Here is a 22,312-nt window from a genome sequence, read left to right on the forward strand (position 1 = left end):
AGTGAATGGTCCCAACACCACACCCTGCACCCTCCAGGTCCCGCTGTTCACTCTCCTGAGCTGAGCTGTTTCATTCTTGTCCAGGTGCTGGATCCGGGACTCCCTGGTGAGCTATGTCACCAACCTGGGCCTCTTCAGTCTGGTGTTCCTGTTCAACCTGGCTATGCTGGCCACCATGGTGGTGCAGATCCTGCGGCTTCGCCCGCACAGCCAGAACTGGCCCCACGTGCTGACCCTGCTGGGCCTCAGCCTGGTCCTTGGCCTCCCCTGGGCCTTGGTCTTCTTTTCCTTTGCTTCCGGCACCTTCCAGCTTGTCATCCTCTACCTCTTCAGCATCATAACTTCCTTCCAAGGTAGGCATGATGAGGGCCCCGCCCCTACTCAGTAGCCCTTGTCCCTCCAGCTGGTGGTAGGTAGGCTTTCCATATGTGGAGCGGGAGGGGGAGAGATGCCCTAGGGACCCCCAGATGCTCCCTTCTCTGGGCCTCAGCTGTCACAGTCCAAAATGAGCACATGCAGGCCACACACAGGACAAGCCTCTGCTGAGCACTTACTTCTGTGTCGGTCCTATGAGAAGCCCCTGGGTTCCAGCATGAGCTGACCACTCAGTTCTCATGAGGGGGACAGTAGAGTCAAGAAAGATTGAAGCCACCAAGGGGACTCAGAGTAGGAGAGTTGGCAATGACAAGTGTTGCACCCGGGGCCCAGTGCAGACAGTGGTCTTGCGTCATCAGCGTCAGCATCACAGGGGACCTTGTTGGAAAGGCAAACTGTGATCCACTCTGGCCCACCGATCCTTTCTGCATCTTAGCAAGATGCCCAGGGCATCCTGCCTATAACACCAGTCAGAGAGCCCTGGTATAGCAGCAGGTGGTGGGGGTGGGGGGAGTAAAAGCAAAGGCCCTGTGGTTAGGACAAGTGTTGGGAGGGTAAGGAAGCGGGTGTGGCTGAAGGTTAGACAGTGAGGGCTCAGAGGCAGGATCCTGGAGGCCCCAGCTTGAGACCAGCAGGGCCCACATCCTTCTAGTCTGTGCCTCGCAACACAACGGCCTCTCCACCTCTGTATTTGGCTATGCTGACTGAACAGGGCCCGTGTAGTCACGTCAGAGCCAACGGAGTCACCGTGGGGTGGAATGGAATGAGGGGATACGCTCTAAAATCTTGTGGTTAGGCATTTCATCTTGTCCCCTGTGAGGCATGTGAACCGAGGCCAACACCAACCCCCTGATATGCCACAGTGTACTGAGTCATTCCGAGTGGCTCCAGAGCCCTGAGTATATGACTGGACGCCGCCGCCCCCACCCCCTCCACCCCTTGGAGCAGAGGGACTCTGAGAGGGGAACAGAGCCAGACGGGATCTTGCCATCTGATAACCCATGTGCCTCACTGCCCACAGGCTTCCTCATCTTCCTGTGGTACTGGTCCATGCGGTTCCAGGCCCAAGGCGGCCCCTCCCCTCTGAAGAACAACTCAGACAGCGCCAAACTCCCCATCAGCTCCGGCAGCACCTCCTCCAGCCGCATCTAAGCCACCGCCACACCTCCCCTCCGGGAGGACACATGCATGGCGTCCGCTCACGATGTCTGTGGCCCAGTGCTGTGCCCACCCAGCCTTTGTTGGTTAGTGGCATACTAGAGAAGGCCCTGGTCCTTGAAGGCGTAGGGCTGTTGCTCTGGTAGGTAGATACCTAGCTTGCCTTGGGGACGACTCTGGTCCTCAAAGGGCTCAGAAGCACACTGCCATTCTGTTTGTGGGGCCGTTTCAGTCTGGAGCTAAGGCCTTGTCTTTCTGGCCACCTCTGGGTCCAGCTGTTGCTGCTGGGTGTTGAGACCTGCAGACCCAAGCTGGGGTTAGATCTCGAAGGAGGCTGACACATCCGGCCTGAGACACAGCTAACTGTCTTGACTTGCTGCTCTGTCTCTGTGGTCACCATGCAGATCCCGAGGGTGGCACTGGGGGTAAATGTTCTGGGAGAAGGTTTGGAGGCAGAGCACCTTAGGAGCTGAGCATCTCCCCCAGCCTTTCTGCAAACCCTCCTCTTCATTCCCCATCCCCAACCCCTCCTCTGTGTTCCCCTAACCCTCCACCTGAAGCCTGGGGTCCTAGACCAATGCTGTGATTTGGGGTGGTAGTTCCCAGCAGTTTCCTGGTGCCAGCTATCAACTTCTGTCTGTTGTGTGGGCTTTGGCCTCTGACTCAGGGCAGGTTTCTGTCTGAGCCCTCTCTCCAAGCTGCCTCACCTTTGCTCGCACCTCAGAGGGACCTCCATCTCTCCTGAAGCCTCCTCCCTCTGGCAAGTACTGGGATACAGCCACCCTTTCAACCCAGCACTCTGAAGACCAAGACAGCCCCCTCTGGTGACACTGGCCAAGCTTGATCTTTTTCCTAAGAAGTGGTCTTCAGATCCCTGCAGGTCGCTCAGAAGACACTGGGCTGCCTAGTGTGAATTCTGTCCTACTAACGTACAGTGAGCAGCTCCTCACCCCCACCCCCGCAAAAGCTCTCACCAAGTCCTGGAGTGTCAGGCAGGGGGCTGGAAATCCAGGAGGACTTCCTGCAAAAGGCAGCATTTCATCTTGACCTCAGCCTTCAGGTTGGGGAGAATGTTCTTTTTAAATACCAGTTCATTTGTCTTTTGATATTAAAGCTCTTTATAGAGAGTCTGGAAACTGTAGGCGATTGTCGAGAAGAGAAATAAAAATGAGCTGTTATCTAATGCCATGGCAAAGCAGCACAGTTTGGAGAGTTGCCCGTCTCAGTTTTGTTTGGGTTTGTCTTTGTTTTTTTGTTTTTTTTTCCTCCCACTTCTGTTACTAGTGTTGCTGATTCAGGAGTCTTGGGGATGATCAGGAAATGGCCAAGAGGGAAATGTGACAAAGAAGGCATCTGAGGACACTTTCTCAGGAGAACAAGAGAAATGGCCCACTGGTACCTCCTCGGGTGGTGCCGGGCAGAGGCCCGTCAAGAATAACCCGGAGATCCTGACCATCTGCTGCAGATGGCCATTGCTGGCGTGGAGGGAGACCTGGGTAGCCACATCAGTTGCCTTTCATGGGGAAACCAGACTGGTTCATCAAAGCCATTGATCTTACAATGTTGGCATATACAAAACCTTCCGTAGCCAAAGAGGTCACTCTTGAGAGCTGAGTTCAGATTTTAACTAGTCAGGTGATCCAAGGAACAGTTTGGCCATCAGTCTGGAGCAGCTGGGCTGTGAGAAATGACTCAGGTTTTCTCCCAGCGTCTAGCCTGCTCCTCAAGTCCCTTCTCCCACTTATGTGGCACAGGTTAGACATGTCCCAGGTGTCTGTCTCCCTTGGGTTATATGTGATTGTCCCCATCTGAGTTCAAGTACAAAGAGGTATAAAAAGCAGGGTGTGGTGGTACCTGCAGTCCCAGCACTTGAGATGCTGAGGCAGGAGATTGAGAGTTCAAGACCAGCCTGGGCTGTATAGTGAGCCTCTCAAGGAGTGAGGAGAGGAAGCTAAGTCCCCTTTATTCGAAGTCTGAGATTCGCCCAGGTCCACAGCCCCACCCCAGCTCCCACCCTCAGCCCCTGCTGTGCCAGGGGAAGGTGGGGGTACTCTGGGGCTTGACAGGGTGAGTGGAACACTGCCTTGGCAGTTCTAGGTATACCAGCAGTTCCCACAGCATGGCACAGATGTGACAGATTTGAGACCTGTCTGGACTTTGGCCCGTGGAAGCCCCATGTCTCTCTCCATCTTCCTCCACAACTCTGGTGGCCTCTGCTTTTACTTTGGAGTTCTTTTGTTTGTGTGCTTGATTGCTTTTTTTTTTTTTTTTGGAAGGGGGGGGCAGGGTTTCTCTGTATCCCTGCCTGTCTGGAACTCACTGTATAGACCAGGCTGGTCTCTACCTACCTACCTACCTCTGCCTTTTAATTGCTGGGATTAAAGGCATGGACCACCATGCCCACCTTACTTTGGAGTCCTTATGTTCCTCCCCCTGCGGAAAGAACCAGACTTTCCCGAGCCCCTCTGCTGCGTGTCCTGGCCTGACATCCCCCCTCCTCTCACAGGAAGAAAGCCTCCACCCCAATTTCTTCTTTCCTAACCTCTGGTTCTGAGGCTGGCTCAGAGAAGGAGATGGGACCCCTGATATCTCTGAGTCTTCTTTGGCCCGAGTAGTTCTTTCTAGGCTGAGGATCGGTAGACAACACACTTACCTTCCCATTAAGGCAAGCAAGAGAGTCTCTAAAGACACGTTTCTGATCTGGATACAGTCAGGTGATACCGGCTGGCCTGGCAAAGGGCTTGAGACCTTGGAATAAGCTGCGGTGACAGGAGATAGGATGGGACATGACTGTTATGTTAGTCCTGAAATGTGGGGGCCCAGGGCTCTGCAAAGGATCTCAGGCTAGTACCTAGCTAGTCTCACTGGGTCCTTCTAGAAGCTCTGCAGGGCCTGGCTCTCCCACCTCTCTACCTCCCAGGGACACTGGGCACTATGCTTCTGCCTGCAGGTCACCAACCTTTTTTTTTTCTCTCTCATGTATCCATGAGACCCATGGAGCCATATGAGACACAACCCAGCATATCAGGAACCACCGTGTCACGACATCCTTGCCTGAGGTTGGGAGAGACGCCACAAGCAATTAGGGGAGGCTGACTCAGGGCAGAGCAGGCCCAGTGGCTCCCATCTTCCTGTCAGAGGAAGCTCAGGGACACAGGAACTTCTGGATTCTGACCTGGGACTCCAGGCTCTATCCGTCCCCACCCCCACCTTCTACAGAGCAAGAGTGACCTGTATCCCTTCCCACACCCCCTCAGATCCAAAGGGCCCAGCAGGGGACCATGTGAAAGGAAGGAGAGACAGATGATGGTTATAACTGGACAGCTCCCCAGAAAGAGCAGAGCTAGCTCAGTCCTAAGGGGGTGTCGGTAACAGGTGACGGTATTGAGGCTCTTTTACCCATCTGAGTAGCTGTGGACAACCAAGGGCCTGGCCTTCTCCATGACTTTCTTGGGGTCAGCCGACTGGTAGGCTCCACCTCTTCCCCAGGCATGTGCATGTGTGTATGTGTGTTTGTGTGTATATGTGTGTATGCGTGTGTGTATGTGTATATGTGTGGTTGTGTGTATGTGTGTTTGGGTGTATGTGTGTTTGTGTGTATATATGTGTGTTTGTGTGTATGTGTGTGTGTATGTGTGTTTGTGTGTATGTGTGTTTGTGTGTATGTGTATATGTGTGTTTGTGTGCATGTGTGTATGAGCCTATATGATTCCCCATCCTCCTGCCTGGACCAGCAGTGACCAGCCTGGAGAGGATGACTGTCACTTCACAGAACTGATAACTAGTACATACTAGTGCTGGTTAACTAAGTACCTCCTCTACAGAGCAGCTCCACGCATCTCATGTCCTTCCCATCATGCCTGAGAGGGGCCAAGCAGCAGACAGCTCCCACAGGGTCATCAGGCCGGGCAGTGGCCACAATGGATATGTCATGGCTGATGAGCTTCCCCAGATGCCAGCGACCTGCACAGGGCCCAGCGTCCTATTCCTGATACTAGCCACCAGCTTCTTCTCCCTGTTATCCTGCCTGTGGGAGAGGCTCAAGGCCTGCAGCATCAACTCTCCTCCCCATCCCTCCCCTCCCCTCCTCCCTCCCCTTCCCTCCCCTCCCCTCCCCTCTAGGAGACCATGCAGGTTAGGTTTGCCTCTGGCCTCATTCATAGGCTTTCCACATCTTTGGCCTCATGGGTGTGCTTGGCTGGTTACAGGTCTCATCAAATCCAGACACTGACAATCAGCCTGTGTATGCTCTGTGGAGGATGTAAATAAGCCGATAACCAGCCCAAGCACATGATAGTAATCACTTCTGTGAAGTGACAGTCACCCTTCCCCCTCCCCCAAGATGGTCACTGCTGGTCCAGGCAGGAAGAAAGGGGACCACATACACACATACAAACACACATACAGAGGCAGGAATGAGTCTCAGACACCCTTGCTAGGGAGATGGGGAAGGTATGACTGACTCCAAGTCTTAGGGTTTCGCTGGGCAGAGACACCTATGGCTGCTGGGCTCCTACTCCAGCATCCACTCATACAGTGGTGGAAGGTTAGCCCAGTTCCCTCTGCAGGTGGTCTCAGGAGCATTTGAGATCCAGAGCTCCGCCCAGTTCCTCACATTCACCTTTCACAACCCCTCGATGGCGCCATTCATTGGTCAGGAAGAACGAGAAAGAGGCCACAGGAAACAGTGGCCGCACGTCAGGGGGCAGGAAGAAGGTCAGTTGGACAGTTTGGGACTGAGGGACCACACAGCCATAGAACTTCGCTGAGCACTGATGGCGACAGCCAGGAGTCTGGGCCTCCTGTTCTTTCTGCTGCTGACTTCAGGTGAGCGGGCGGGGCTCCTCTAGCTATCCTGCTAAGCCTGGGAGACTCTGTGCTGCAAAGGGCCCCAGGGGAGCATGGGAAGAGACCCAGGGACTCGTAGTGACTCCCTCATCATCCCTTCTGGCCTTGTCCCTCCAGGTCATCCCTGTCCATCTTGCTGGGTCTCAGGCTCCTGTTGTCACCCCATAGTGTATTGTCGGTGGGCAAGAAAGACACTGCCCATCTGTTCTGGCTGGAACCAGGTTCTTGGACATGGTGGGTCAAACAAGCTATTCAGTTCTGGGCTCCAGGCAAAGGCATCAGAGGCCCTGGAAGCTGCCTGTAAGGGCGGACAGCTGCTCTGCCCACATAGTCCATCCATCACAGGCTCCCCGTTCCTGTCGGCACCATTCAGTGTCATCAGTGACAGGAGACGGGACCCAGAGCACTCCCATCACATACAGCTCAACTTAATACACCGACATGAGATTCCCAGTCCTGCCTCTACCCAAGTTGAGCCTGCTACCCCCCTCACCTCCGTAGATGGCTATACCCTTCTTGACTGTTGAGAGATGGCTATGTGGAGTGATGAGGTGCTCCCGTCTCCATGCCCCGCCTCTCCTTGTTTGCTCCAACTTTGGCAAGTATCCTTAGGTGTCTGCCTTTCTGAGTCACTTATGGACAAGTGACTAGTCACACAGATTAGCATCTCTTGGTTCAGAAGAAAAAAAAATCTCTTCTCTTCCAATGCTGGGACAGTCAGTCAAGGATAGAGTTGAGTGTCTGACTCAGAGGTGGACCAGGTATTGTGACATATACTTGCACTTGGAAGGTAGAGAGGCAGAGGATCAAGACTTTGAGTTCTGTTTCAGCTCATAGTGAGTTTGAAGCCATCCTGAGCTATTGGAGATCCTGAGTATAAAAGTGGGTAGAAATTGACAGGGCTGTCTTTCAGCAGAGCAGGCAATGCTGGACAGGCCAAAAAGACTCCTCCGAATGGAGATGTGGATCTAGTAGTGGCAGGGATGCTCATGACTGGGCAATGTGTCAGTCACCTGAGTGACATAGGAGGTAGCATCGGATGCCTTTTGTCCATTTACCTACTGGCTCTTTGCTTACATACCCAAGAAATATACATGGTGCTAAAAAGAGGCACAAAAGTGGTAGCTACTTGCCTGAGGGAGGCTCTTGGCACCCTGAGTCTGAAGGCTGAGGAATGGGCTAGCCCCAGGTATTGGCTGCAGAAGGGAAAGAGGCTGGCAGTAAGTGGAGGGAGGGAGGCTGAAGGGACAAGGGGCAGGGTATAGGGAACATATGGGTCACCTTCTGGCCTCTGACCTCCTGCCTGCCCTCACCTGCTGCATCCCAACTGTTGAACTCACACCAAGGCGTCCAAAGTCCTCAGCAAACACCCTTGAGACACAGCACTTCCTAAGATCTTGAGTTTGAGGCTAGCCTGGGCTATATCCTAAGGACAAAGCGGGGTGGGGAGCCACAAGTTGGATGTCAAGAGCTTCCCTTAGGTATCCCTGCTGGGATTCCCAGCAAGGTGGAGGAAAGCTGTATTCTTACCTACCCTGAGGCCATCCCCCCCTTTCCTAACCCTTGACACCCCCCTCCCCCATGGAGTCCTTCTTCCTCCTCTCTAACCCTCCTTAGATTTCATGTGAATGCAAATAGGGCCGATCTCAGAGACTGAGCCTAGCATCTGGTCTCAGTGCATCTTATAAGCTCCACATACTATTTGAAAACCGAAGCAAAATTGAACAACATATAGACCCAATTTCTATAAATATGCTAATATGTTCTTCCCTGTTCACTCTTTGTCCTGCCATGCCTTTATCATGAATTTTATTTTCTGTACTAATATTTGAAAATGAACCAGCTTTCTTTAAATCGGAAGTGGTAATGTCCATGATATTTTTCGTGGGTTTTTTTGTTTGTTTGTTTAAGATTTATTTATTTCATGAATGTGAGTACACTTTCACTGTCTTCAGACACACCATAAGAGGGCATCGGATCCCATTACAGATGGTTGTGAGCCACCATGTGGTTGCTGGGAATAGAATTCAGGACCTCTGGAAGAGCAGTCAGTGCTCTTAACCTCTGAGCCATCTCTCTAGCTCCAATGATATTTTTTCAATCAAATACCAGCAAAGGATATTTAAAAAGTATCAAAAACAAAAAAACAAAACAAAACAACAACAAAAAACCCACAAAAACCAAAAAACAAACAAAAAACCCCCAAACCAACCAACCAACCAACCAACCAAACAAAAGTCACACCTTAGTCAGGTGTTGGTGGTGCACGCCTTTAATCCCAGCACTTGGAAAGTTGAGGCAGGAGGAACTCTGTGTTTGAGGCCAGTTTGACCTACATAGTGAGTTCCAGAGCACCCAGGACTATGTGGAGAGACTAACTCTGTCTCAAAAAAAAAAAAAAAAAAAAAAAAAGCTACATCCTCCAGAATACCTCAGATGGTCTGTGTGCTCAGGTATATTATCTCTTTTCATCTCTAAAACGTAAAGGGTGAGAGGACCAAGCGCTTGCGTAATTTGCCAGAGGACAAACGGCTAAGCAGGGACAGGAAGCTTCCTGCATTCCATAGCACAGGGCTCTGCACCAGAAGTCACAGAACTGGTCTCTAGTCCTGAAGCACCTTCCAACATGGGCTGACTACTCCCCAGCCTCAGCCTGCTGCAGCCTTTACCCAGTCCAGGCAAAGATGGGAGGCTAGGACAGAGCCAGCCACAAGACTTACAAGAGTTAGAGAATCGGCCGCGGCGCCCGGGTGCCTAGCCTGGGAGGATCTGACGGAGCAAGGGCAGGAAACCAGGCAGGCTCTGTGGAGGATGTGGCTGAAGAGCCACAGTTCTGAGAGATAAAACACTGTGCACTGCCAGGCAAAGCCTTTGTCTGGAGAACCACATGCCACGTGTCGTCATCTCCCACCCCCACCCCCAACCCCACCCAGGCCCTGTGAGGTGGGAATGCCAGTTCTCCCCTGAGAACTCCGGGACTGGGGAGGGTGGAGTCTGCCGGAGTGCCCCTAGCTGGGTGATGGACCAGCTACCTCTCCTAGGCCACTGCCCCTCTCCCACTTGCCCCATCTCACCCCACTTCCTCCCCTAGATGAGGAGACCACGGAAGAGCCGAGGAATGTCTGCCGTCGGCTTCAGGAGGGCCACGAGTATGACACCTTCGACTTGAATGACACTGCTCAGTGTTTCACCAAGTGTGGGCAATCGGAGCACAGCCCCTGTGACGTGGGGAACCTGCAGAGGTGAGAGGAGAGGAATCTGGGCAAATGGGAGGAGTGGCCTGTTGGGAAGCCATACTGTCATAAGTTCTCAGCGCCCTAGAATAGCATGCTGTTCCCCTTTCACCCTTTCATGTTCTCCCTAACCTGGCCCTGCCTTGGTCATCAGAGTTGCTACTGATTAGGACAGTGGTTCTCAACTTGTGGGTCTTGATCCTTTTGAGGGTCAAATGACCCTTTTCCAGGGGTCACCTACGACAGTTGGGAAACACAGGGGAAGGACTTTGGGGTATACAGGACAGCTTTCTGGTGAATCCACACAGTGGTGGATAATGTAGCTGCTTAATTTCATAGTACTGGGAAAGAACTAGAGTGCTTTGGACTGTAAGCATGCAAAGAGGTGCGGGGGACAGAGGTGGCAATGTCGAGATGAGATGAGGGCCGGGGGGTGGGGTGGGTGTTCAGACTGGAAACGCAAGCAAGAAGTCAGGGGTGAAGGACCAAGTTAACTAGACAATTATGGGAAGCAGAGAGATGATGTATTCAAAGTTAAGAAGGGTGTGGTCAACTCGAGATTGATTGCTTGGACTTCAGGGACATCCAGGGGTGGTGACCAACGTGGAGGTGTGACCCATTAGGGTGGAATTCTGCTGGTACTATGAAGCTGCTCAGGAAAGATGGCTCAGGCAGGCTTCATGGGACCAAGAAGCTGGCTAGATGGGGCAAGGGAGACAAAGCTCCCTGGTGCTGTCCCTGCTGGAGTCACAGTTGACACACTAGCTCTGCCTCTCTGCTCTTCTCTGGGCTCTAGGCAGAGGGACCCAAAGCTCACCTGGGATACCACAGAAGTGCCCAGCTTACAGTCAGAACTCAGAAAATGGTTGTTGAAGGGAGGAATGAAAAATCTCTGCTCAAGTCTGGCTATTAAGACGGTGTTTATATTGAGGTTCATTCTTTCTGTGGCCTGGAAATGCCCTGAGTCCTGCCTACAGCTTCTTAGACACTGTGAATGAAGCCCAGGGTACCTGTGTGCTCATGTCCTGGATAAGCACCTTGGAGAGAGCAGGTGCCTTGGTTCTGAAGGGTGTGGTCTGCTCCCTCTCCATACTTGGGACTGAAGGGTGTGGTCCGGTTCCACTCCATCCCTTCAGTTTGCCCTTTTCTCTTCATAACAACACTATCTTCAGCTACTTCTCTTGCAGCTGTAACTGGGTACATGGCAGGAGCAGCCTAAGGGAGGGGAGGGCATGGTGAATGGAGAGGCTCCGTCCCCGGCAGCAGAGGCTTACAGCATGATGAGCTCATACACACCTTGTCAGGGAGGAACACAGAAGCAGAAGAGAATGGGAAGCAGCTCTGGCTATCCTTCTACATATGCCACCTAGACCCAGCTTCTCAAAGGCTCCATGATCTCTGAAAACAGTACACCAGAGGAGGTTGAAATATTGAAACACATGAACCTATGAGGACCATGAAAAATGCCCTGAGGTAGGTCCTGTTATCAACCCATTCTCAGATGAGCAAACTGAGGCTCTATGCTGTGAATAACTTGCCTGTGGTTACACAGCAGGTAGGAGGCAAAATTGATAGGAGCTGATATAGAAGTCTCAGCGGAGGCACTTGATGTGACAGGCTGGACCCAGACTGCCAGTGCTCAGGTGGCTTCCAGTATACCTGTCTGTAAAATGGGATTTACAGGATGATGGTGGAGGCTAAATAATTCTGCACTTGAGAGCCATGGTAACCCCGCCATCCTCACTGTCAGAACGCCATGCCCTCAAGTGCCTGCTCCCAACCTCTCAGGCTTCCTCATAGTATCACTGAGGGAGGAGTTATTAGCAGATAGCAGGAGCTCAAGAAATGTTAGTGTGCTTTATTTCAACGGCTGTCTTGATTATAAAAGTAGCACATGGTGGGCATGATGGTGCATGGCATTAAGGCAGAGCAGGTAGATCCCTGAGTTCAAGGCCTGCTCTACAGAGTGAGTTCCAGGACAGCCAGGGCTGCACAGAGAGAGCCTGTCTCAGAAAACAAACGATGACAAACGGTGATACATATTCATTGGGAATTCGCTATAGAAAGGAAGTGAGAATTTCCCTTAACCCATCAGCCAGAGACGGCTGCCATCTTCATCCGGATGTGTATCTTTTTAGCATCTTACAGGACATATAACTGACAACTTATTTTGTGGTGTGGGTGGCTCCTGCTTTTGGACGTTCTTGGTCATGTATTGTTGTGAACTTGTATTCCTAGGCTTGGAATTCGTGACTTGGGGGGGCGGGGTGGGATTAACTCTAGCAGAAACAGGCTAGAGTAGTCAGATCAGATTTCACTCCTGCAGGCAGAAGGTGACATTCCAGTTGCCCCGTGGCCTTGACAACCCCTGGTCTTGTCTGCCTTTCTCCTTTAGCCATCCTTAAGGGTTTCTAGTGCACCTCGAGGTGACTGTGATGACCGACGTCAAGCGCCTCCAGTTATTTCTTTCATATCTTAACATCTCTATTTCTGTTTATTGGTCTATAAAGCTGTTGGAATTTTCCATAGTGATTTTGGGGATCCTTTATTTGTTCTGCATGCGTCTTCGTGAATACACATAGAGAATAATCTTCCTTTTCATGGGCTTCCCGTTCACTTCCGCAGCACTGTCTTTTGACCACTGCTAAAGGTTTTAATTTTAGTTAGTGTAATCGATCAGATCTTTAGATTTACTTTAAGTATTGGTGTGTGTGTGCGCGCGTGCGTGCATGCGTGTGTGTGTGTGTGTGTGTGTGTGTGTGTGTGTGTGTGCATGTGTGTGTGTGTGTATGCATGATGTGGGGGAACTAACATGCCACAGCATGTGTGTGTGTGTGTGTGAGTGTGTGTGTATGCATGATGTGGGGGAACTAACATGCCACAGCATATTCTCGAAGTCAGTTCTCTCCTTCCACCTTTACATATGTTCTGAGACTTGTGACAAACACCTGCTCCCTGAGCCATCTCACCAGCCCTATTGCCTGTTACTCTGTTCTGTTCTGCTCTTCTCTGTCTGTTTTCTATTCTAAACTAGGCAGGCATGGCTGTTGAAACATCTTTAATCCCCAAATTCAGGAGGTGGAAGCAGAGGATCAAAGAGACCAAGTCCATCCTCAGGTACTTGGTGAATGAGGCCAGCCTAACCTAGATAAGACTAGACTCTCACAGACAAAAAGAGAAGAGAACAAAACAATAAAAACAATTGCTTTCTACACCAAGACCAGAAGAATGCTCCTCCTCTGGTTTCTTCAAAAGCTTCGTGGCTTCCTTGCTCACGGGTCTAAGATCTGACAAGAAAGGAGCAGACAGAGGAAAAACTTGCTGTTTGTTAAGGGCTGTGGGGTCTCAGGTTTGCTTCTCTTCCTTTACACACATCCCCTGAGACCCTGATGCCCTGCTGTGGCTCTGTAGCCCTTGTGCCTGTCTGTGGGCAGAGTCTCATCTCACCCAGACCATAGTCAGCGCTGAGCTACATTCTTCCCCTGCACATGACTGTCCTGATGACACACAGGAAGCCAAACAGTAGCTTCCTTCCCTTAATGTGCTCTTACGGTCCATTCCTGCTGTGACCAGTAAGGTGTGTTTTGTGACCAGCAGTGACCTCCATTCATCAGTAATTCAAACTCGCAGTAGAAAGAGCTTAGGAAGAACAGATGTCCCTAGGAGAAGAGAGGCCACAGGCGCTGAACCTCATATTCATGGTTTTCTACTGGATGTCACCTCAAGGTCGTTCCTGTCCTAGCTACTGTTGACAGCGTGCCACAATCGTCATGTATGACTTGGCTTCTCCATGTATTCTAGGAAAATAAACAACTTCCTGATTCAGAATCAGAAGCCCAGCCGGGCGTGGTGGCACACGCCTTTAGTCCCAGCACTCGGGAGGCAGAGGCAGAAGGATTTCTGAGTTCAAGGCCAGCCTGATCTACAGAGTGAGTTCCAGGACAGACAGGGCTATACAGAGAAACCCTGTCTCAAAAAACAAAAACAACAAACAAACAAACAAAAAACAGAATCAGAAGCCCAAAGCCATGGTTCTTAAATAATAGATACACTGGGGGGAAATAATAATAATAATAATAATAATAATAATAATAATAATAATAATAATAATTTTGTTATATTTAAATGCACAAATCTCAGAGCTAGAGAGGGTGGCTCGGAGCAAAGAGGACTTGCTGCTCTTGCAGATGATTCGAGCTAAAGTCCCTGCACCAGATGGCTCCCAGCCACCTGTAACTTCTGTTGCAGGGGACCTGATAACCGGTTCTGGCCTCTTTCAGCTCCTGTCTCAAAGGGTGTGCAATGTGACCACACACATCCTTCTGACCCCTCACTCAGAAAGCTGAAAAAAAAAATGTTTCTAGTCTCACAGAAGGCCTCTCATGCCTCCCCCAAGTAACACTCCTCCAAGTGGCAATCATGATTTTTATTTTTATTTATTTTTAGATTTTTTCTAGATTTATATATTTTAATTTTGTGTGTTTTGCTAACATGTGTATGTGCACCATACACATGCAATACCTGCGGAGGCCAGAAGAGGGCACCAGATCCATTGGAGCTGGAGTTATGAATGGTTGTGAACCACCGTATATATATGTGTCTTTTGCAAGAGCAACAAATGCTTTTAATCACTGAGCCATCTCTCCAGCCCTTGATGGTGACTCTTGACAGTCAATGTGATTCTGCTGAGCAACTAGAAAACCACAGAGCATACCTCTGACCTTATCAATGGTTCAACATACTCATGGATCCAAACCCTGCATAAACTGCTGGGGACAGGAGAGTGGAACTGGGAAGGTAGCCTACGTGGAGGCATCCCTTGGAAAGGTACCGCCTGGCCCTGTCCACTTCCTATTAAGCTCTCTGCTCCCCAGCAGCAATAACGGGAGCAGCCTCTTCCATACATCGCCATGACTTCCTGCCTCACCACGGCAGAGAAACAGGAAAGGTGCTGAACTGTGGGCTGAGCCCTCTGAAGCCATGAGCCGAAACAAATAGTTTTCCTTTTAAACTGTGTCTCTCAGGCAAAGCACACGATAACAACGGTACCCTGTGGCTACTGTTCTATACCCCAGTGCTTTATTTATTTTATTTATTTATTTTAACTTTTCTTGTTCTCAGGTAACACATAATTTTCCCCTTATCAACATGCCTATGCCCCAGTTGTTGTTTTCTCCTCCTCCTCCTCCTCCTCCTCCTCCTCCTCCTCCTCCTCCTTCTTCTTCTCTCTCTCTCTCTCTCTCTCTCTCTCTCTCTCTCTCCATGCAAATAGATTGCATTATGTTGTCCATGTGCCGATTGATGGGCATTTGACTTGGTGCCGGATCTTGATGAGTCTGAATACTGTTCCCAGGAATGTTTTAATTCAAGTCTTTGAGTCCATATGTTACCATTTGGTGGGGGGGATCTCTGCCTGGGAACAGAATTGCTGGAATATACACTGGATGTATGCTGAGCTCCATAAAAGACTATCGGACTGTTTCCCAAAGTGGTGGTGCCATTTGCATCCTGTCAGCAGAACCTCGTGTATTTCTGGCCACTCGAGTGTAGAGGACATCACCTGAGCTTCCCGCTGGCATTTTGTCATGAACAATGAACTTCAACATCTTTGTATGTGCTCACTGACCGTTTTGGAGAGTTTCTTTTTTTCATTTTTTTCTTTTTTCCTTATTATAGATGGTTGTGAGCCACCATGTGGTTGCTGGGATTTGAACTCAGGAACTTTGGAAGAGCAGTCAGTGCTCTTACCTGCTGAGGCATCTCACCAGCCCAAGATTTATTTATTATTATACCTAAGTACACTGTAGCTATCTTCAGATGCACCAGAAGAGGGCTTCAGATCTCACTATGGTTGTGAGCCACCATGTGGTTGTTGGGATTTGAACTCAGGACCTTGGGAAGAGCAGTCAGTGCTTTTAACAGCTGAGCCATCTCTCCAGCCCCTGGAGATTTTCTTTGGTTAAAATGGTTCTCTCTCTGTGTCTGTGTCTCTGTCTCCCTCTCTCTTCCTCCTTTCCTCCCTCCTTCTTTCCCTCCTTCTCTTCCTCCTTCCTTCTTCTGGTTTCTTTTTCAGAACTTTCAGGTCACTTTCAGACAGATGGGAGTCACCTCAATGTACCTACATGGTTCATATAGGGTATAGGGGCCAGGGGTCTGTCAAGTAGCTTGCTTTTATCTATCCTCTTGGAGAGTGGTCACTGGGAGCAGCTTGGCATGAGGCAGATGTCCGGATTGAATCCACGCAGGGACTGGAGGAGTGGCTGTGCGGATACTTCTGAATGGGAGCACCGCACTCACACTCAGGATGATTGGCAGCTCCCGTGTGGGGGTGGGTCTGTAATCCCAGCCTCAGGAGATGGAAGAGGAGGGCTGTGAGCTTGAGGCCAGCCCAGGCCGGTCTCATAGAAGAGAAAGGGAAGGCACCAAAGCAACAGACAATACTAAGAATTTACTATATCTGAGAGCCATACTGGGGACTCTTCCTTAGGACCCTGGATTGAGCTGGTTTGCAAAGGTGAGAAAGATCACAAGGTAGGAACACATCATATAAGCAAATATTCAGTCATCTTTTTTTGTAGCAACAAAAATCTTAATGCTTCTAAAATTTCCTATTTTATTTGGTACCAATAAAAGCCAACAGTTCTCTAGCAGTCAAAGCTGGATAATCTGTGTTGCTCAATGAATTCTGACAGCCTCAGCCCTCTGTTTCTGGTCAGTGGTCTTCTTCTGCTGTCTCAAATATGACTTGAATATAGTTATATGGTTTACTTTTCTATCCTACAATTCATCTTTTGTTTTCTCTATAGAGCCTTCCCTTCTTGATAACTATGGCTATTTAAAAACAGAGGCAAAACTGGGCTGTAGTTTATTGGTAGAGCACTTGCCTAGCATGCCTGAGATCCTGTATCACACACACACATGCACACACACATGCACACGCACATGCACACACACACACGCGCACACAACACACATGCACACACACACATGCACACGCACACAGAGAGAGAGAGAGAGAGAGAGAGAGAGAGAGAGAACTCCTTTTGTCTCCATAGCTACTCCCTTTCATGGACTCAGTCTGGACTGAGCCATCACCTAATCAGAGTTTCTAGGACAAGTGAATAGTGGAGGGCGGGGAGATGGCCCAATCAGTGAAGTTCATACAAACAGAGGACCCGAGAGCTCCAGGGCCATATTAAAAAACAGGTCGGAGTGGGGAGGGTTCTGGAGGAATGGCTCAGCAGGCAAAGGCTCTCAACACAAGTTTGACAACCTGACTTCAATTCCTAGAACCCACATAAAAGAGTGTCAGAACCCTTCCCTGCAGTTGTCCTCTGACCTCAGATGCAAAGTATGGCATACAATGCAATAAACAAATAAATGAAGGTAATTAAAATGGTTTTAAGTAAGAAGCAGCCATACAGGGCTCTGATCTCAGTACTAAGAAAGCAGCAATTAGGGCCCAGGGTTAGGGAGGAACCCAAGCGCGAGGACCGTTCTAAATTTCAGCACCACGGAGAGCGGCTCCAAGTGCCTCCTGTAGAAGAAGCCCCCCCCCCCTTTTTTTAAAGATTTATTTATTATATCCAAGTTCACTGTAGCTGTCTTCAGATGCACCAGAAGAGGGCATCAGATCTCATTATGGATGGTTGTGAGCCACCATGTGGTTGCTGGGATTTGAACTCAGGACCTTCGGAAGAGCAGTCGGTGCTCTTAACTACTGAGCCATCTCTCCAGCCCAGAAGCCCATATTTTGTTTGCCCCTAATACCATTTGCTCCCTAAAGGCCAGTTCCCATGAACAAACAAACAAACAAACAATCATTTATGCCAGACACAGTGGCACATGCCTTTAATCCCAGAACTTGGGAGGCAAAGGCTAGTGTATCTTTATGAATTTAAGGCTAGCCTGGTCTACATAGTGGGCTCCAGTCCAGCCAAGGCTACATAACAAAACCTATCTTTTAAAAAATAAAAATTTTATTATTATGTTTAGGATGTGGGTTTGGGTCACACATGTCACATCTACATAGTGAGTTCCAGCCCAGCCAAGGCTACATAATAAGACCTATCTTTAAAAAAGTAAAAAAAAATGGCCGGGCAGTGGTAATTTATGCCTTTAATCCCAGCACTTGGGAGGCAGAGGCAGGCAGATTTCTGAGTTCGAGGCCAGCCTGGTCTACAGAGTGAGTTCCAGGACAGCCAGGGCTACACACAGAGAAACCCTATCTCGAAAACAAAACAAAAAAGTAAAAAATGTGTTTATTATTGTGTTTATGACATGGGCAGGGCCATGCATACCATTGCACACTTATGGGGGGGTCAGAGGACAACTTTATCCAGTCAGCTCTCCATTTCCACCTTTATGTGGGTTCTGGGAATCAAACTCAGGTCATCGGGCTTGCTCGACATGAGTCTTTGTCCACAGAGGCATCTTCCTGTTCTATGGCCCAGCTTTCTTCCCCACCCCATTTCCTCTCTTTCTTTTTGTTGTGGCTCAGCTTTCAAATACTGAATTTCTTTTTTTTTTTTTTTAAGATTTATTTATTTATTATATGTAAGTACACTGTAGCTGTCTTCAAACGCACCAGAAGAGGGCGTCAGATCTCGTTATGGATGGTTGTGAGCCACCATGTGGTTGCTGGGACTTGAACACTGGACCTTTGGAAGAGCAGTCGGGTACTCTTACCCACTGAGCCATCACACCAGCCCCTGAATTTCTACTATATAATTGACACTCAATAAATGTGTCAAAGAGATTTATTCAAATAAAATATACAAAGCCAAAAGTGTGTGAGAAGATGTTCAGCATCACTGGTCAGTAAAGAGGTGCAAATCAAAGCCACCAGAAGCCACCTCTTTGTACCTGTAAGGTACAGTTAAAAAACAATAATCCAAAGCTGGGCATGGTATTGCACACCTTTAATGCCAGCATTCAGAGGGCAGAGGAAGGCAGATCTCTGAGTTCGAGACCAGCCTAGTCTACAGAGTGAGTTCCAAGACAGCCAGGGCTACACAGTGAAACTCTGTCTCAAAAAAAAAAAAAAAAAAAAAAAAAGTAAAACAAACCCCTTGTGTTGGCAAGGCTGTGGAGCTGGCAGAATGTTCATACACTGTAGGTATGGGTGTGATAGTGCAGCTGTTATGGAACACCATTCAGCAGCTGAAGGAGAAGCTATCTGGAGAACTATCATATGACCTAACAACTCTACTCATGGGTGTGTGCCAAGGGAATTTAAACTAAGTCTTCTATGAAGGCTCACACATGGGTTCACACAGCAGCACTACTCACAGTAGCTGAAAGGAAACACCACAGCCCAAATGATGGTCTTAAATAATGGTCTCAAATGATGGCTGAGGGTCTTAAAGCCCATGTCCACAGTGACACGCCTACCCCAACAAGGCCACACCTCCAAATAGTGCCACTCCCTGAGCCAAGCATATTCAAACCATTACATTTTGTTTCTACATCCACATCACAGTCCTTCACACTGAGGGAAATCAGGTCTAGAACTCAAGCAGGAACCCAGAGGCAGGGACAGAAGCAGAAAAAATTAAAGGACTGCCTCAGACCCTCTGGGCCCTCTTGTCAGCGTGGAACGGGTCTCTGGGGCAGGTGGGCAAAGCGTCGGATGGGATGAATGGCAGACAGATGCACACAGGAGAGGTTGTGTTGGATCTGAATGTAATGTCAAATCGAGCATCAGACTTTTTATGCAGAAGACAATAAGGAAGTTGGGTGACACACCAGCAAGGTACAAAGAGGTTACTGGATTCTTACATAAAACAGAGGAATGCAAACACAGAAGGTCTAACAGGAACCACCTGGGATAGAATTCATTGTTAACAACTGGGATCAAAAAGGACTCCACCTAAGATTCCCTTAATCTTAGAAGCCAGGGTCAAGGGCTTCGTGCCCTTGCCATAGTTCCTATTTTAGTCTATTGTATAGTCCACCTTCCCCTTAGGACATTGTAAATATGTGTGTGTGTGTGTGTGTGTGTGTGTGTGTGTGTGTGTGTGTGTGTATGGGTGTAACTCAGCTATAGTCTTAGAAGCCAGGTGTGAGGTCTTTACTCTCCTAGGGCAAGGGCTTTCACACCCAAGTCATGGTTCTAACTAGGGAGTTCCGTTCTAGCTAACCATCTCATGAATAATGCAATACTCTAAAACCACAGCCCGATCTACTTCCTAAACCATTGTAAATTCCTGTATATGGGAGCGACTTGGCTTTTATTGATAGTGTAATACCAGAGGCTATTCTGAATGTCACTGTCTAGCTCAAGGACGTTCTAGGACTGTTGGAACATTGGCAGAAGGCTTTAGCTATGTCAGAATTCAATCTTAAAAGGCACTTATAATAAAGAGAGCATGTGGATCCATCCACTAGACTAACGCGGGAATGGAAAATTTAGAGAGCGTGCCAGACTCCAGAGCGAGTTTCCGTGAACCTCTTTTGCCTCGAGAGTAGTAGCTTTCAAGCCTCTCGGCTTGTCAAGCTGACTCGACCAGAGCACGTGGCAAAGGACACTCCTTACTGACTTGCTCCCCATGATCCATTCAGCTTGCTTTCTTATACCCAGCGGTGGTACTGCACATAGTGGATTGGGTCTGCCTTGATCATTAATCAAGAAAATGCCCCACAGACATGCCCACAGGACAAGATAATGGAGTTTATTGTTCAAATGCCTCTTCCCAGGTGACTCTAAGTTGACAAAAACTATCCAGCACAATGGGAAATAGTCAAATGCCCATTTATGGGTGGATGTGCAGAGCGGTATGTCCATCAGAGGTTGGATGCCAAGAGCCATGTGTCCATCAGTGATGAAGAGCCATGTGTGCTCATCAGTGGGGCAATGTACACATATGCCCACCGTTGGACAGGTGAACAGATCTATAAGCCCATCTCTAGATGGTTGCATTTCATCCAGAAGGACTGAGACCACAATGCAGGTTTCAGAAATGATGAGTGGAAACAATAGGCTAAGTGTAAGAAACTGGACTGGGAGGGCCACATGCTATGTGCTTCAATATAACCATAAATTCAAAACAGGTGACGTTTGGTCTGGATGTGGCTAGGTTGGTAGGTGCTTATCTGGTAAGCACAAGGCCCAGAGAAACTGGTGTGATTAGCTCATACCTGTAATCCCTGCACTCTGGAGGAGGAGGAGGAAGAGGAGGATGAGGAGGACGAGGATGAGGAGGCTGCAGGATCAGGAGTTCAGTTCATCCTTGGCTGCATATTGAGTACAAGTCCAGCCTAGGGTACATGAGACCTTGTCCAAAGAAGAAGAGGGGGTATTTATGGAGACAAAGCGAATTAGATTAGTGGTTTCCAGGGGCAGGAGAAGGGGACAGGGTAGCTTTGTAGTGAGCATTGGGTTTCCTTCCATGACAATGGGGCTGTTCTAAAGTAAAAAGGTAGTGATAGTTTCAGAGCCTCGTGGATGTGCTCCATACCACTGAATACTACATGCTAAAATGGTTAATGTATGGATTATATCTGGCATGCTACTATTCTAAAAGATAAGCATGGGCTGGAGAGATGATGCCTCAGCACTTATGAGCACTGATCGATCTCCTGCAGACCCAGGTTTGGTTCCCAGCACTCATTTGGTGGTTCACAACCATCCCTAATGCCAATGCCAAGAGATCTGATGTCTTTTCCTGAACTCCAAGGACACCAGGCATGCGAGTGGTATACGTATGCAGGCAAAACACTCAAACACACGGAACAGTTTAGAGACAAACATTTAAGATACAGGCTTCGTTACAGTTTCCATTGCTGTGAAGAGACACCATGACCAAGGCAACTCTTATAAAGGACAACATTTAATCAGGGCTGGCTTACAGGTTCAGAGGTTCAATTCATTATTATCAAGGCAGGAAACATGGCCGCATCCAGGCAGGCATGGTGGACGAGCTGAAAGTTCTCCATCTTGTTCCAAAGGCAATGAGAAGACTCTCTTCCAAGCAGCTGAGAGGAGAGTCTTAAAACCCACACCTACAGTGACACACTTCCTCCCTCAAGGCCACACCACCTTATAGTGCCACTCCCTGGGCCAAGCATAGTCAAACACATGAGTCTATGGGGGCCAGATCTATTCAAACCACTATAGATACCCTGTCTTCATCCGGACTCCTTCGGGGTCAGTTCCCAAGTCGCTCTTCTTTACCTTAAGAGCCCAGGGTCTCTGGTATTCTGGATTAGCTATCACCCCAAGAGCCTGGATGGCTCAGTCTGTAAACTCCTCCCCCCCCCCAATCCCTTGCTCCCTTTACAGATACTGGTTGAACTATGAGTCCTACCTGCTGGAGAATTCCATGGAGACTGTGGACATGCCTTTTGTTAAGGCATTGATCCAGAACATCAGCACGGATGTCTCAGAAGACCTGCTGTACTCTCTGATGCTTTCCCAGGTGAAGAGCTTCTTGTTGGCTCAGACCTCTGCTGGTGCCCATCCCTCCTAAGTCCTATGCAGCATTGCAGTCAGTGGATTAACTGCATGAGCGGAATGGTGGTGGGTTAGCAGCCAGGATGCTGGGAGGTCCACGAACCAGTCCTCCTATCACTGCCCTTGATGTCCTCTGGGAGTCTCCTCTCTCCTAGAGTCCTCGGGTCCCCACCTGGAGATGAATCTCTGGATTCTACCAACCCTAAATTGTCCATTAACCTCTCTGCCAGAACACACATGTGAA

The 22,312-nt window shown here is 49.2% G+C and overlaps 2 protein-coding genes and 1 long non-coding RNA gene across 28 annotated transcripts in view; 2 read left to right on the forward strand and 1 right to left on the reverse strand.

The window, feature by feature from the left end:
* The window catches only part of Adgrg1 (adhesion G protein-coupled receptor G1), a 39,453-nt gene extending 36,705 nt beyond the window's left edge, over window positions 1-2,748 (forward strand). For all 20 annotated transcript variants that reach the window (XM_006530695.3, XM_006530690.4, NM_001198894.1 and 17 more), the window contains 2 exons: window positions 85-353; window positions 1,397-2,748. In XM_006530695.3, the coding sequence (XP_006530758.1) occupies window positions 85-353; window positions 1,397-1,527 (400 nt within the window). In that variant the 3' untranslated portion in view covers window positions 1,528-2,748. The remainder of the gene's footprint in view (window positions 1-84; window positions 354-1,396) is intronic.
* On the reverse strand, window positions 348-8,787 carry Gm51544. Of its 3 annotated transcripts, XR_003947440.1 has the most exons (4): window positions 6,875-8,787; window positions 4,493-4,587; window positions 4,187-4,292; window positions 348-753 (listed from the first exon to the last, which is right to left on the reverse strand). It is a non-coding gene; the product is annotated as a predicted gene, 51544 (long non-coding RNA). The 3 variants fall into 3 exon arrangements; XR_003947438.1 differs by lacking the exon at window positions 348-753 and having other exon boundaries at window positions 3,869-4,292; XR_003947439.1 differs by lacking the exons at window positions 348-753; window positions 6,875-8,787 and adding an exon at window positions 5,347-5,615 and having other exon boundaries at window positions 3,869-4,292.
* Adgrg3 (adhesion G protein-coupled receptor G3) overlaps window positions 5,653-22,312 on the forward strand; it is a 28,138-nt gene continuing 11,478 nt past the window's right edge. Inside the window, exons 1-3 of one of the 5 annotated variants that reach the window (XR_387760.4) lie at window positions 5,653-6,360; window positions 9,473-9,623; window positions 21,898-22,033. Coding sequence is in view for 3 of the 5 variants with exons in the window: in XM_006531198.3 (XP_006531261.1) it covers window positions 6,309-6,360; window positions 9,473-9,623; window positions 21,898-22,033 (339 nt within the window). In the remaining 2 variants the exon portion in view is untranslated. Of the gene's footprint in view, window positions 6,361-8,917; window positions 9,325-9,472; window positions 9,624-21,897; window positions 22,034-22,312 lie in introns of those variants that run through there. The other 4 variants (XM_006531198.3, XM_030243686.1, NM_173036.3 and 1 more) reach the window with 4 other exon arrangements.

This window comes from Mus musculus, chromosome 8 (genome assembly GCF_000001635.26).
Source record: "Mus musculus strain C57BL/6J chromosome 8, GRCm38.p6 C57BL/6J".
Lineage (NCBI taxonomy): Eukaryota > Metazoa > Chordata > Mammalia > Rodentia > Muridae > Mus > Mus musculus.